A 13,648-nucleotide genomic window follows, 5' to 3' on the forward strand; every position below is an offset into this window, starting at 1 on the left:
TCCTATTCCTGTACATTGCATCTTTACTTTAATAATTCCTCTTCATTTGTTTGATGAAAGTTCTCACAGCAGGGGGATATTGAACCTTAAAACCTCTCAGAGGTCAGGGGTCAAAAACATCTAGGACAAACCCTGATAACTCTGACTGTTGCTACTGTGAGGCACGGCACAGGCAGGTTTTTCACACTAATGTTGTCCCCTAGTTATGCAATCATCTTTTAGCAAAGAAAAAGTTTTAAAAAGAAAAAGTGCTACAGTGAAGCCTAATGGTTGTCAAGCAGGTTAAAATAAATTATTTCATTTTGCAGTTGGATCCAAGCCTTAATAGCCTAAAATGATTCATTTTACCCTACATGCAGAATTTACCAGTTTGTGATTCCACTTGCCACTCACCAACCTTTGACCCGCTGACTCAGTGACACCTGGTTAAGGTGGGCTGTATTTGGCAACATAAATGTTGATTTGAGCTCAGACTGATCACAAAAACAATATAATAGACTAAATGACTCATGTTAATAATTAATTTAATTCTGCTTCCAGACATGCTTTTATTTTGAAGGTTAAAATCACATCAATCTTGTCTTGTTTTTAAAAGTCAGCAGCACAATTATAATTGGCAGAACAAAGGCAAAACACACTGGCGATGTCAGATAAATCTTAAAAAAAAGTTCCTCAATTATGTTCAAATCTGACCCCCACACACTCTCCCTCATACACATGGTAGTATGGGTAACACTTCACAATAAGGGTCCCTTTATTAATGTTACTTAGTGCATTATTAAAGCTGCTTTCCGGAGTTTTCCCCTTTCAGAAATGATGTATGATTTTTCAGAAATCCGTAAAAGTGATTGTCTCATGTACTGTGATAAAATGTAAGAGATACGTCTTTTTTTTTTGCTAAGTACGCCCCCTGCCCCGCAGAGGTCCGTGCAATAAGAAACCGAGCGCCGACCGGAACTAACCAATAGCGTTAGATTACCGCTTATATGCTTCAAATTTAAGGAATACCTCGGCTGATGCAGAGTTGATGAACTTTTCATGGACAAGAAAGTCTCTAAAATATATGAGAACACAGCATGGCATGAGAATAATACTGGTAAAACAACGTGTTTTAGCTCTGTTTGTCAGCTACAGAAACACATTTATAAACAGAAACGTGAAGTCGCCATCATAAAAAAACAGAGAAACAGAGTTTTTGTGTGATATGCTTGTCAGCCACTAGATGGTGCCATCAGATAAGAGAAATACTCCGGAAAGAAGCTTTAACAAAGGATAATTTTATTAACGCTCCAGATATTAAGTGTCGTTAAGGTTAGGTCAAATGGCCGAGGGGGTTAGGGAAGGGTCTGTTTAGTAATGCATTACTTACATTAACATCAATTTTGAGCAGTTGTTAATACTTTATTTAATAGTTTATTAAGGCTTAATAATGCACTAAGTAACGTTAGCAAAGGGACTTTTATTGTAAAGGGTTATCATAGAATGTCATCCAGCATATTTTTACTCACCTTTCCAAGCAGTGAAGCTCCTGAAGAAAAATTAATAACTAAAAATATTATGTGCATACTGACTGTCTGCCTGGATATCTTGGCTCCCATTTCAGTTCTTCTCTGTTTTTAGCAGAGTTTTGTGATCAGGTTCTCATCAAATGACTGATCAATCAAGTAGAGACATGTTTTATTCTATTTTGTCTAAATTGGTCTGAACATTTTTATAGTAGTTTCTACTGATTCAAGTATAATACAATATGTTGTCACTTTATAGTTTATCTTCATAGTTTAGAACCATCACTAAGCCCAACTCTGCCACTTACTGATGCAAATTGGTGTTGGCAGTGTCCTTAAAACATGAGCTCTGGATGGTCTTCCAACTCAGAGTAATCCAGTTAAATCGTTGTGATGTAATAATCAACCCAAACAACGCATCACTGATGAACTCAGTACATTTATCTTAATCTGATATTTAATGTGTTTATCTGAAACTGTTTAGCTGAACAACAATCTGAAGGCAGACAGAGTCTGTAGGGGGAAAAATACTTTAAAGCGGCGCCGTGTCCATAGTTTCCCACGTGAACTGTCTTGATGAGGTGTTTTCAAGTTAAACTCATCCGATTGTTTAATATAACACCATGAAGCTGGTCTGTGCTGGTCTGCTGTTGCTTTAATCAGTGGGATTTCATAGTGGTCTGGATTTACTCCATTTTTGCTTTGACCACAGGTACTTGGTAGCCTAACAGCTCACTGGACATTTTTACTCATGAACACTAAAAATACTAAACATCGTTCAAATGGCTGATTGAGATTCATTCCCCCTAAAATCACCTCTGAGACATTTTCTCTGTTTTTATTCTGTCTCTAAAAAAATAAACAGAGGTTTTCTGTTTTTAGTCCTGCACACCTTTGAACAGCAGGAGAACACAGAGTCCTGCTGTGAAATCAGTGCATCATGCCTGCGGTCGAGTGTTTCTGATTGTTAAATTGAGCTCTTATGTCTGAGTACTTATGAATCTGAATGTCTGTATATTTAATATGGTGTGTGTGTGTGTGTGTGTGTGTGTGTGTGTGTGTGTGTGTGTGTGTGTGTGTGTGTGTGTGTGTGTGTGTGTGTGTGTGATCTGCCGATGTAAAACAGCTGAATGTTGTTTCTAATGAGAGTTACAATGTTGTTAGCTTGCTTGTTTCTTCGTCTCTGGCAGATGTTACAGAGGTGCACAGCTGCTGCAGCCTTAATTTTCCACCTGCCAAACAGCATCTATAGTGTTTGAAAGTAGATGAAAATGGAAACGCGCAGGCTGGAGAACCTGAGCTGGATTCATTTCTTTTTTTTTTATTACATATAGAAATGAATATCAAGAGCTGTGACCACATTTGGTTTAATCCTCCCACAGTTTTATTTTTTGTCTGAAGCACTCTCCCATCATCTATTCTTTCCCTCTATTACACTGTCTGTTTTTTTACAGTAACCACCCACTTCACAGCCAGCAGATGGCTCCTCTCTGAGATGTTTCTGAGCACTAATACAACACTTTGTGTTTCCTGCACAGCCGCAGACTAACAGCGCCAGAAACAGCATAGTCACGAGCCCCAAAGGCAACGTCCCCTCAGCTGCACTGGTACACAGCTCTGTGTCCGTCCATCTGTCTGTCCAAAACACATCAAAATGCAGAGTGTGTGGATGTGTGAAAGACAGTTGGAGTGTGGTAGTATTTGTGAATCTTAGTGTGAGCTTAAGTAATCAGTTCTGAATTTGGTGTTATAAGAAACTAGAACCCAAAACCTGATGTAGATTTTTCTTTTTGCATTAAGTTTTTAGAAGATTCAGAGCAAACCATGACTGATCTAAAACAAATAACAAAACACCGCCCCAAAGCAGCTAGGCTAAAGGATGTTTGACTTCAGATGTTCATTTAAACATTTAGACTGCAGGGTTGGTCCTGCTGCGGTGACGTGACAGATGGTTGCAATGCTGCCACATTAACTAAACCCAGTTTTACATTTCTGGATAAGACATGAACACTTCAAGATTTTGGGTTTGACGCTCTCACAGTGATTGGAGGAATGCATCTGGTCTTCACACACTTTAGATTGTTTAAATGTCTTCACACACTTTACATAATTTAAATGTAAAGAACACCATTTCTTGCTTACTGTTTGTAAACCGATCTTTGGGTGTGCTTTTGTTAATGATGAACTAATGGCTAGCTGATTAGGAAATGGTGATGGTGAAAAAAGATTTACTTATGCTTCATTGTAAATTCACGATGAACAGGTGAGGTAATGAAAAACTAATGTTTATGTAACGTGGTTATTGTAGTTTGCAGGCTTTCCATTGGCATGCTGACTTAATTAAAACATATACAGTTTGACTTATTAAAATTTCTACAGAATTTTCATCTAAATGCAAACAAAACCTTTAACTATGGTTGGTACAGGATAGGCACTGACTGAAGTTTATTCCATGTAGTATTATATTGCTGACAAGTCCTCTAGTTCCCAGTGAGTGAATGAGTCTTTGAAAAATGCCGCTAAAGAAATGTAGCCTGGCTTGCCAAACTCGTCCTCTGTTTAATTCAACACAGAGAACCACTTCACACAAGGAAGCATGGGACTGGCTGGCCAGGCTAAAATAATTATATATGTATTTATACACACACATATATAATTATTAATGATTTACATGAGTTAACATTTCAGTTGCAGGTAAATTTTTTACACTGCTCAAAAAAAAATAAAGGAACACAAAAATAAGACTTCGTAGATCTGAATGAATTACATATTCTTATTAAATACTTTGTTCTTTACATAGTTGAATGTGCTGACAACAAAAATCACTCAAATGATCAATGGAAATCAAATTTATCAACCCATGTAGATCTGGACTTGGAGTCATGCTCTAAATGAGGCTCAGTGTGTGGCCTCCATGTTCTTGTATGACCTCCCTACAACATCTGGGCATGCTCCTGTATGCCAATGAAGTGAATGAAGTGGTGGATGGTCCACACAGACCTGGACCAAAGCATCCACCGTCTCCTGGACAGTCTGTGATGCAATGTTGCTTTGGTGGATGGAGGAGACATGATGTCCCAGATGTGCTCATTTGGATTCAGGTCTGGGGAACAGGTGGGTCAGTCCCGATATCAATGCTTTCATCTTCCAGGAACTGCTGACACCACATGAGGTCTAGCGTTGCCCTGCAGGAGGAACCTATGGCCAACTGCACCAGCATATGGTCTCACAAAGGATCTGAGGATCATCTCGGTACCTAATGGTAGTCAGGCTACCTCTGAGGAGCACATGGAGGTCTGTGCAGCCCCCTAAAGAAACGCCACTCCACACCCTTACTGGCCCACTGCCAAATTGGCCATGCTGGAAGATGCTGCAGGCAGCAGAACGTTCTCCATGGTATCCAGACTGTCACGTGTGCTCAGTGTGAGTCTGCTCTCATCTGTGAAGAACACAGGGTGCCAGTGGCAAATTTACCAATATTGGTGTTCTCTGGCAAATGCCAAACATCCTGCACAGTGTTGGGCTGTAAGCACAACCGCCACCTGTGGAATGTCAGGCCCTCATACCTCCCTCATGGAGTCTGTTGCTGACCGTTTGTTTGATCAGACACATGCACATATGTGGCCTGCAGGAGGACACTTTGCAGGGCTCTGGCAGTGCTCCTCCTGTTCCTCCTTGCACAAAGGTAGTCCTGCTGCTGGGTTGTTTCCCTCCTAAGACCTCCTCCACATCTCCTGATGTACATGCCTGTCTCCTGGTAGCACCTCCATGCTCTGGACACCACTCTGACACACAACAAACCTTCTTGCCACAGCTCACATTGTTGTGCAATCCTGGATCAGCTGCACTACCTGAACGACTTGTGTGGGTTGTAGACTCCGCCCCATGCTATCACTAGAGTGAAAGCACCACCAGCGTTCAACAGTGACCAAAACATCACCAGAAAGCAGAGGAACTGAGAAGTGGTCTGTGGTCACCACCACTCTTTTACTGGGGATGCCTCGCTAATTGCCCATAACTTCCACCTGTTGTCTATTCCATTTGTACAACAGCAGGTGAAACTGATTGTTAACCAGTGTTGCTTCCTAAGTGGACGGTTAGATTTTACAGAAGTGTGATTGTCTTGGAATCACATTGTGTTGTTTAAGTGTTCCCTTTATTTTTTGGAGCAGTGTATCTAGTGCTGTGGTGGGTGTGTGAATCTGCAACACTGAGTGTGTATAGATAAATGATCAAACATCTATGTGGACTGTTGATGTGTTGTTAAAGTAGTTTTTTCAGTTTTGGTTTTTACATGAAAAAAATACGCAACTTCTTCTGTGTGTTCATTCTGTGTGTCTCTTCTAACTGCAGTACTTGTTATTTTTTAACCCAGAAGAGAGTTGCTTTATCTTTTTTGTTGATGTTTTGACTACTGCTGCAGTCTTTTTCAGAACTAGCCTCAAATGGCAGCGTCACTTCCTTCGCCGCAGCAGGGGACGGTGTTGCCCTCTGCTGCCCTTATTCTCCACGCCAATGATACAGTCCAGTACGTGATCCAATGTGTGGACCCTGTCGTCTCTGTTCATGGTTGGGTGTCCACGTCTCCTTATTTCTATGGCTTCCTTAATCCATCATTTGTATTTTTGTTGTTCAGTGTCTATGATACTTATGTTCTCCCAGTCCATTATAGGGTTGTCTCTTGTGCTGTGGTCTGTTATGGCTGATTTCTTTGTTGTACTTTCTGCTTCTTGTTTCGTTGCTCTTGTGTGTCTTCAGTTTATTTATTTCTCACACTCACAACAAAAATACAAAAAATGGACAAAGGAAGCTATAGAAATAAGGAGGCATGGACACAGAACCATGAACAGAGATGATAAGGTCTCCACATTAGATCAAGCATTGGGACTGTGTCATTGGCGAGGGGAGCAGGGGCAGCAGAGTGCGACACCGTCCTCTGCTGCCTACGGATAAACGGAGAAGGAAGTGATGCCGTCAGCAGCGAGGAGCTCTGAAGAAGACTGCTATAGTAGTCAAAACGTCAGAAAAAAAGGTAAAACAACTCTTTTCTGTGTTAAAAAGAACCAGGTAATGCAAACATCCAACTCGTTTTAGAAAAACCCCACAATATTTTCCTTTACTACCGTTATGCATGGAAAATGTATGTTGTAGATATTTAAATAACCATCCAGAAAAAAAACATTTGCCTTGTTTTCACATTTTCAAAAGTATCTGTGTGTCTTTCTCTCATGTGTTACATCCTAAACTCTGCTTATCTTCCTCCCCAAAACTCGTTTTCATCATAACATTCATCCTTTTGCCCTCATTCACTTCCATTTTCTCCTTTTTTCCCGTCTTTCTCTCCATTCTTCTTCCAGGAGCCACAGACTACTGTTATTCATAACCCAGTAGATGGGATAAAGGTACATCCTCCTCCTCTTCCTCATCTCCATCTTTTTGTCCTTTCTTTCATCTGACACTTCCTCTACCTGTGTGGGCTCAGCTTAAACACTTTTGGTATTCTGTTGAATATTAGTCTACTTTTTCAGGGTGTTTTTTGCATGGGATAGATGAAAGGTTTGTGTGTGTGTGCGTGTGCGTGTGTGTGTGTGTGTGTGTGTGCGTGTGCGTGTGTAACTGGGTGCTTCCTTGCCCTGTGCTGCCTCTCTGTGTTCAGATGTTCGGAGCTCAGTGGTTCTGCCACTGGCTGAGAAATACGTCAGCAGGAAAGCAGCCAGATGAACCCCCGTTCTCCCGTTCAGATGGTGTGCTAAATGTGACTCAGTGTTGTCGGTGTCCTTCCTCACTGACTCAGCATAATCTGCAGACAGGATTGTGCTGGAGATGCAGAGTACAGCTGTTGTGTTTTTGCATTGCTGCTAAGGAGTGAACACAGAGCTGTGGTGTAGATATGATGGTAGATGATTGAGCGTGTTGTGCAAATGTGTGCATGCTTTTTTTATATATAAACAGCTGAGTGTGTTTGATGTCTTTTTCTGTGCACGTGATCAAAAAGTTGCTTTATGTAAATTTCAGGAGTCATCTGACAGCAGCAACACCACTATTGAAGATGAAGATGTAAAAGGTAGGCCACACCCCAGACTCACTCTGCACACAGGTACTGAGTCCTGATTGCCTTGTTTAATAGCCTTTCTTTCTCTCCTTTTGTCTAGCCACAGTTAAAACAATCATGTTTTTGATCTGCTAAATTAAGGTTAAATATAAAAAAAAAATCTAAAATACAATAAAACCCAAAAATTATCTAGCTGATGGATTTAAAAAAGACAGGAACAAATGGAAACAAGAACATACTTTAAAACCCTGAGATAAAGACCAGGGATATGACAGAAGATGCATTGTGTGTATCGTTCTCACATTAAGCTATTATATTTTTATGGAAATGTGACTGACTACATGGTGCCACAGTTGGTAACACTGTTGCCACAGTGAAACACAAAGTTTGCAGGTTTAATGAGCAGCCTTTCTTTGCTGGGATAGCATTAGTAGTAGCTGTTGTTGTTGTTGCTGTAAAAGTAGTAGTGATGGTGGTGGTGGTATAACAATGCATTATAGATAAAGTTTTAGTCTCTCTTAAACAGCATAACTCTGCCCCCTGCTGACATAAATTGGCCCCAGTTTATTTACAGAATCTGAAATGTCTGCTCCAAAAACCTACTGGTGATCAAATTATACATTTGTGAAGTTTGGCTTCCAAAATCTGAGGATATAAGGATGGAAAAGTTTGTCAAAATGAAAACCAATCATGTTATACAGTTCAGTGAGCTCTGAGTTCTCCATGTGGTCAGGGTCAGTTTATCAAGAAAAGCCTCACTGCAGCACTACCAGTGTGTTCAAAAGGTGTGGTTCACTGGAAAAAAATTTTTTTAATGATTATTTCTTATTGTAATCAGTCACTCTGAGTTTTTCATGCAGACTGAACACGAAAATAGTCTCCGACACCTATCTCCTGCATTAGCTTATGATAGAAACTAGATGGTGAAACTCTAGGATTTGAAAAGCCTGACAGATCTACGTCACGCTGTCACTTAACCACCAAATAGTTCCCGAGTGCAGCCGTGTCTACCGCTCCCCACGGGGATGGCCTGTATTTGATGTAGAGTTTTCTAGTGTCCTGAACCCCCCCAGGCACAATCAGTCATTTATCCATTCACACACACATTCACACCCTGGTGGTGCCCTGGGGCGCACCGGCGAGTCTGCCATGCACAGGCCCCACCGGTCCCTCTGACCATCACCAGCAGGCAACACAGTTAAGACGTGGGCGATGGGTCAAATGTGGAGGACAATTTTCACAACACCACACCAGTGTGTGTGACAACTATGGGACTTTAATCTTTAACATTTGTGGACTAACCCATCTTGACTCGTTACGGGGAAGGCTGTTGTTGGTTTAGTTTCCAGGAAACAGCAGAGAACATCCTGGCCTAGTAGAAGCTAACCGTTAGCATAAGCAACTCTGCCACATGACAAAACTCCACCAGGCTTGTGTTATTTGTGGAGATTAAACATCAACGTTGCAAGTCAGCGGTAGAGCGAATCAGGGGTGAGAAGTCCAAATATCAGGAAGACTCCAAATCCTGTAGTCTGAAGCTCTCCTCTGATCTAGATCCTGAAAGAGGTACACCAGGGCTTTTTGTAGCCAGAATGCAACTGACAAGGTTTTCATTCCTACTAGAGAAACTGCAAATGTAATGAACAAGTGAACCACACCTGTAAGAAATATATTCTCAGTGAGTAAATGTGTTAAATAACCATGAGTCATGATCTCCCCCTCCTATAACTGATCAGGATGATGATGTAACTGGGAGCTGTGAGAGAACTAGTTTTTACAGTCTCCTCTCTGACCAATCAGTTACCAACAGAAACCCATTGAACTCATCTCAGATTAACTTAGAATTTAGCACACACACACACACACACACACACACACACACACACACACACACACACACGCACACACACACACACACACACACACACACACACACACACACACACACACACACACACACACACACACAATGACCCTCTGTTATATTAAGTTTTGTCCTCGTACCAGACTTTTCATGACGAGGCTCACACATAAACACAACCAAGTGCACAGCTGCGATTGAAACAAAACAAATTTTAGTTTGTTTATATTTGATTTATTTGATTTTGTTTTTCTTATTTCACCATTTTAGTTTTTTACATGATTGCAGAAAACAAAATCATTATGTGTGCAGCCTTTTTGCTTATGATCTGACATATGATATGTAATACTGTAAGCAGCTTAAGACGAAGATTATTTCATCTCCATTTTTGTTGTGGTTGCCAGAGTTTTGCAGTATAAACATATGGTAAAGCTGAGACCGATGCCTCATGCTGGAGGTTGTCTCTTTAAAAACTTTAAATAGACATAGTGATTGTTCTAATTGATTTTAAAACAACATGCAGCTCTGAGGCAGAGGAGCACTTCCATGAAGTTTTGAATGATAAAAAATGCATGAATGGGAAATGAACAGCAGAACACAGTGAGGGTGAGGTGGCGGGAGGGAGGGAGGCAAAGAGACAATCCGAGTGAGTTAAGCCCTCCACTCAGAGTGGGGAGGAAGCGACGGGAGAAGGACACAGTAAATCTCATCCGAAGGGCTGGGACAAGAATAGCACGATGAGCTCAGGCAGCCTCACATGCAACCAGGAGATATGATGGATGATAACTGGAGGTAGAGGGGGATGCGGCACCTGGACAGACAATGGGTAAGCTTGGCCTGTGAGGTGGTTTCTATGTTTGGAGGAGATCAAGTCAGAGGAAGACGAACTTATGAGACTTACAGGAGTGAGCAGCTCTGCCGTGATTAGGAGCTGAACTGTGATCAGCCTTTGATCTTTGTGATTAAGTTTTTTCTCCAGCTAACTGTGACTTTGCATGCTTGACCACAACGTTCTGACTGTCTCCTTTCCACTCCACAGCCCACAAGCAGGAGATCATAAAGATCACGGAGCAGCTGATCGAAGCTGTCAACAATGGAGACTTTGAGGCCTACGCGTGAGTTCATCTCGCCTTCTTCATCCTTCATTTCAGATTGAAGCTCAACCAGGAGCCTGTAGAGCAAACACTAGAGCTTCATCACTCAGGAGGAACCATTACTCTGATTGACACGCAAATGTGTTGCATTAAAGCTTTACAATTACAGTCATTGTTTCATCCCCCAGCTTACTGTATAATTAAGAATAACGCTTAGCTGTGTGTGTGTGTGTGTGTGTGTGTGTGTGTGTGTGTGTGTGTGTGTGTGTGTGTGTGTGTCTGGCATATTAGGGCCACTCTAATATTGTTGAAGGAAAAAGTTTACTTTTTTATGCAATAAAGTTCTGATTTTGAACAAAAAAAAACTAAAGTTTAGGAAAAATGTCATTATAGTATTTTGTAGAAAAACAAGATAAAATGTTGAGAAAAATTTTGTTTTATTAACAATTATACATTTTTGAGATGAAAGTCTAAACATTAAATCCAGAATGATGCCAATAAATGACAAAAATGTCTTAATTCTATTTCCATCATGGTTTAAGTCAGTGTGCTCTAGGGCAGCTGTAGCTACATTGTAGCTCAACAGTGTGTGAATGGATGAATGATACACTTTAGTGTATAGTATTTTGGAGTCCTCGGACTCTGAAAGGCGCTGTACAAGGCGGGTCGTTTATCATTTATCTTTTGAAACGTTGGGGGTAAAAGCTGTTTGAAGATCAGAAGAGAACCCTCATATGTTCTCGCTGCTTCCAGACTTATTGTGCAACATTTCAGTTTTATTTCTGAAACTAGAAAACAAACTAAATATTGCTGTGAATTTTGGGGTGAAACATAAACTCAGAACAAAGCTAATCAGAAGTTCAGAGATGAAAGATTTTATCTAAGTTTGAGCCGTTAAACTTCTGAGTGTAGCGATCAAACGAGGATCTTAGGATGTACGTATTCAATTGTAGTAAAACTTTTAAAATACTTTTAACAAACAGAGGTGATGTCTTTTCAAAGAGGTTCTTCATTTGTTTCTGCTATAATAGGAAAGTTTTACAAACGTAGTTCAGCCGGTTCGTGCAGTGCTTTTGTATCAATTTGTGCCATTTATTGCAATCATTTTAGAAATTATTTATGTGTATGTACTTTTTACTTTGTCGCTGATAGTTTTGTATTCTCATTTATCCAGATTTTAGCATTTTTGTGAAGCACTTTCCGATTTCTTCTGTGAAAAGTGCTGTATAAATAGCATAACCGTACAATCTGCCATGTTTAAATATCTATCTGGTTCATATAGATCACTGGTTGTTTTCCCAGAAGTTACATTTTAGTAAAATAACTTTAATATTTATTTTTATTATTTTACTTTTCACTAAATTGAGGTCAACAGCAAGTGCATTTTGCAATGTTAGTAGGATTTAGTAAGAATTCTGACTTTGAGCTGCACGTCCTTCCAGGAAGATCTGTGACCCTGGTCTCACCTCGTTTGAGCCTGAGGGGCTGGGAAACCTGGTGGAGGGCATGGACTTCCATAGATTTTACTTTGACAATCGTAAGTCCACATGTTCACCTGCTTTTTGACTTTTCTATTTCTCTCATATTCAAAATGTGCCCCTTGAGTGACACTACTCTTTCCCATCAGTCCTTTCCAAAAACAGCAAACCTATCCACACCACCATCCTCAATCCTCACGTCCACATGATCGGAGACGACGCAGCCTGCATCGCCTACATCCGCTTGACGCAGTTTGTGGACAACCAGGGCCGTCCCTGCTCCAGCCAATCAGAAGAGACGAGGGTATGGCACCGCAGGGACAGCCGGTGGCAAAACGTCCACTTTCACTGCTCAGGAGCCCCTGCTGCACCGCTGCAGGGATGAGGTACGCCACAAAAAAAGAGACTTACAGGTAAACTGTAAACTGACACAGCTGATACCGACATTTAGACCTTACTTCACTCTGAATGTGACTTTGCAGAACAAACACTCATAATTCATTTGATGGATTCACGTGTGACCTGAATTAAGCATCCAGGAGTTACAAATAGACCTCCCTCCTTTGGAGACAAGTGGTAAAAGAACAAGCGCACATGAATAAAATATTTAGTACTTCAGCTTTTTATAATTTAATATTCCAGCTCTGCCTATGACTAAAAACATTTTCCTCCTCTCTGACATTTGCTGTTTTAACTGAGTCTGATGGGAAAAGATCAGATGAATGTTTAAACTTTTTCAGATTTTCTTCATTTATTAAAAAAATGTATTTTCTGCGTGCTTGTGGATTTCAGATGGCAAAGCTGCATCCAGTAAGCTGCTTTTGTTGGAATCAGAACAGGATTTGTTCGTGTTTAGCGTTAGCTTTTTTTCTTCTGTTATGCTATCAATACTAATCTCTGAGTGCTGAGATGTTCTGCATGTCCAGTACCAGATTATGATCTAGATTATTACACATTTTAAACCTTTTCCGCCATTCTTCCTGAAATTCTGGCTTAAATAAACCATAAGCTGAATCTGCCCAAAAGGATGTTGAAAGGATGTTTCTAAGTGTAATCTTTCAGCTCCTGGGGACCAGAAATGGCCTGAAGCATTGGGTGAATTAGGGAATAAATAAGTAATCTATCATAATAGACACTTGCTCCAGTCAACCCTCCACAGGATCCAGTTGTTCTTTTACTCATTAAACATGACTATAAAGTATGTTTTAGTAGATTAAACCATCAATGTTTTACCTTTGTCGAAAAACTTTTTAACATACAAACGAAACAGCAGATTTAAGATTTTGTAAGGAGACAAACTGACCTGCAGTCATTCAAATCATCTACTTCCTAACACACACAATTTGGCAGATATATCTTCTTTTATGTAAACTGTTTTGGAAAAGTTTTCTATAATGTTAATTGAATAATTTGTCTTTATTTTTTCTGGGCATTTTTAGAAAGCTTTGGAGTTAATGTTGTTGTAGTTTCTCTGTTGTGCCACTTGATGTCGCCAAATCTAAAGCTATGAAATGTTAAAAGGTTTTAATTTATGAACTCTCTCTCCAGGGAGGAGGCTTTTACCCTAAATTTAAAACCAGTTTTCATCATCTAACCATTAGCTGAATGCGACAACAAACAAGTCAGCTTTTTTCACAATTCAAATTGAAGTCAGAAAA

At 40.3% G+C, this 13,648-nt stretch overlaps 1 protein-coding gene across 8 annotated transcripts in view; it reads left to right on the forward strand.

Moving 5' to 3' along the window:
* LOC107395908 (calcium/calmodulin-dependent protein kinase type II subunit beta) overlaps positions 1-13,648 on the forward strand; it is a 57,919-nt gene that overhangs the window by 41,945 nt on the left and 2,326 nt on the right. For 2 of the 8 annotated variants that reach the window (XM_054744102.2, XM_054744103.2), the window contains exons 15-20: positions 3,044-3,112; positions 6,863-6,907; positions 7,521-7,569; positions 10,458-10,533; positions 11,955-12,049; positions 12,140-12,376. In XM_054744102.2, the coding sequence (XP_054600077.1) occupies positions 3,044-3,112; positions 6,863-6,907; positions 7,521-7,569; positions 10,458-10,533; positions 11,955-12,049; positions 12,140-12,375 (570 nt within the window). In that variant the 3' untranslated portion in view covers position 12,376. The remainder of the gene's footprint in view (positions 1-3,043; positions 3,113-6,862; positions 6,908-7,520; positions 7,570-10,457; positions 10,534-11,954; positions 12,050-12,139; positions 12,377-13,648) is intronic. The other 6 variants (XM_054744104.2, XM_054744105.2, XM_070552218.1 and 3 more) reach the window with 3 other exon arrangements.

This window comes from Nothobranchius furzeri, chromosome 6 (assembly GCF_043380555.1).
Source record: "Nothobranchius furzeri strain GRZ-AD chromosome 6, NfurGRZ-RIMD1, whole genome shotgun sequence".
NCBI lineage: Eukaryota > Metazoa > Chordata > Actinopteri > Cyprinodontiformes > Nothobranchiidae > Nothobranchius > Nothobranchius furzeri.